Source organism: Vicia villosa, linkage group LG1 (assembly GCF_029867415.1).
Source record: "Vicia villosa cultivar HV-30 ecotype Madison, WI linkage group LG1, Vvil1.0, whole genome shotgun sequence".
NCBI classification, from domain to species: Eukaryota; Viridiplantae; Streptophyta; class Magnoliopsida; order Fabales; family Fabaceae; genus Vicia; species Vicia villosa.
This window is the reverse complement of record NC_081180.1, coordinates 167,242,040-167,244,525: the sequence shown is the minus strand read 5'-3', so window position 1 is coordinate 167,244,525 and position 2,486 is coordinate 167,242,040. Positions and strand designations below refer to the sequence as shown.

General features: G+C 38.5%; 1 protein-coding gene across 1 annotated transcript; it reads left to right on the top strand.

Annotated features, from left to right (window-relative positions):
- Positions 1-768: 768 nt before the first annotated feature.
- LOC131658954 (serine/threonine-protein phosphatase 7 long form homolog) lies at positions 769-2,157 on the top strand. Its single transcript, XM_058928205.1, has 5 exons — positions 769-831; positions 914-1,623; positions 1,701-1,791; positions 1,869-2,054; positions 2,149-2,157. The coding sequence occupies exons 1-5, from the start codon at positions 769-771 to the stop codon at positions 2,155-2,157; spliced, it is 1,059 nt and encodes a 352-aa protein (XP_058784188.1).
- The last annotated feature ends 329 nt before the right edge of the window (positions 2,158-2,486 follow it).

The following is a 2,486-nucleotide window of genomic DNA, read 5'->3' as shown; positions in this document are numbered from 1 at the left end:
AGGAAGTCGATAAATAATTTCACTTACAGGAAGTTGCAATTTTGTTTCGATCCGTTCCTTCAAATGCATAAAATCGGCTCTACAATGCACTTTGAAACGTTTTGTTTCGGTATTGCTAAACGAAAAACCGTTGGTTAGATCGTTACTGATAACACCATAGTAATGCACTGAACAAATAATGTTTCTCTGAGCCATTCAATTTCAATATAATGTTTCTTTGAACAAACAACTTTTCTTTGTAACAGAATGTGTGTTGCTATATATGTTTCAAACAAAGTGGTATTTAAAATAATCCAACTAAAAAATGGACACGTATGGGAGTCCGTCCAGTCAAAGGACGAATCACGTTGTAGTCCAACCAGGGGCTGGCCGGACCCAAACACTCCTCGTTGGCGTCCGTCCAGGACGTGGCCGAACCCTAACCTACTCTAGTTTGCGTCCGTCCAAGGGTGGGACGGACCACAAGGGGGCACAATTTTCGCTGCATGCTGCATGCATGCATCCCATCAACCATTGTGTTGTCTCATCATAGGTACTAGCATGTTGCATGCTGCATGCATGGGTTACACTTGTTAGTCCAATGGATAATAGAATGCCCACTGGTTGCATGCATTACACTTGTTAGTCCAATGGTTTATACAATGTATTCACTTTGACTATAAATTCAACCTTTCATTATCACTACAAACTCATCACATTCTACAAATTCTAAAGTTTGATATTCATCTAAAACACACAATCTGTTTACCACTACAACAATTGCACAAAATGTCTGGTTTGCTTGCTTTGGGAGCTCTTCATAGAGGAACAAGGGAGAACGTGGCGGCATATGTAAGTATAATTTTGTAACATGTAAGTTTAATTTTGTTATTATTTTTATATACTAACAAAATGATATACTTTTTTTGTATAGGATGAGTCTAAAAGGTTTAGACTACATAATCATATGTTTGACAGGGAGCCAAGTGAGGCTATCAAGCCTTACTTAGAAAGAGCCGGTTTTGGACATGTCTCCAAAATTAATTTTAGAAGTGTTGATTCTAAACTTGTAATTGCGATGCTTGAGAGGTGGAGGCCTGAAACACACACGTTTCATTTGCCGACCGGTGAATGTACAATCACATTAGAGGATATAAATATGTTGTTTGGCCTCCGCGTAGATGGGAGAGCTGTAGTAGGTGAGACCGAAGGTCCCGATTATGCTTGTATCGATGCTTTAGGCATACAACCGGTCGGTTATAGGGTGAAGGGTGCGGTAAAATTAACATGGATACACGACGAGTTGATTGAATTAGAAACCCATTCTCAACAAACCGAGGAGGAAAATATACTGCATGCAAAATTATATATCTTAAGTATGATTGCTGTTTTATTTCCTGATAAATCTCATAGTGTATTGCATTCTTCTTGGTTCAAATTTGTCAAAGATTTTGATGAATGTGGCAAATATAGTTGGGGGTCCGCGTGTTTGGCTTACCTTTACAGGGAGATGTGCAAAGCATGTCGTGTAGGATGCATGAGTGTTGGAGGATGCTCACTCATTCTCGCTGTGTGGACATACTATCGTATTCCACAACTTGCTCCAAGGAGTGAAATTGCTCCATCCTATCCATACGCCACTAGGTAAATTCTTTACTCTATATATTTATTTTTCCAATAAATTAACGCATAGTCCTAATTGAACTTTTTAAATATGCAAGATTTGCACAACGAGGTATGGAGTATTACTCATCTCCAAATACTTTTCTTGATGGATATCGTTTCATTTTGGATCACATGGTCCAAGGAGATGTAAGTTATTTTCCAAGCCATATACTAAATCTTTCATTTACTTGAATACGACTCTTATATTTATTTATGTCTTACAGTTTTTGTGGAGGCCTTACGAAGAATATCCTCATCGCACTCAACGAGAAGCTCGAGCGTGGAGTGCAACTACATATATTATCTGTTTTCATATTGTGGAAATGCATCACGCCGACAGGGTTAGGCTTCAATTTGGTTTTACGCAAAACATCCCTCAACCCCCGAGGTGTCTTGGAGATCATCACTTGGTGACTAAGAATGATGTAAAGGATTGTAATTATCGACATGTGAACATTCACGAGAACAATGAGTGGAAAGGTAGAAGAAACTTAATAATGACAGGTGAGTTGAGTACTACTTTACGACACACCGATGATTATATGCAATGGTTAAGAAATATTCCATTGTTATATTTATCGAAAGAAACGTATTTGGCAGACCCTCGTTATTATCCTTCCTCTACATCAACCCCACAAACAACCTTTCATCAACAAATCCCACAATCATTCCAACCAACACCACAATTCCAACAAACACCACAATTCCAAACAACACCACATTTCCAACCAACAACACAATTCCAAACAACACCACAATTCCAACCAACAACACAATTCCAACAAACACAATTCCAACAACAAACTTCTTCCTTTCCACAAACATACCAACACACTCAAACC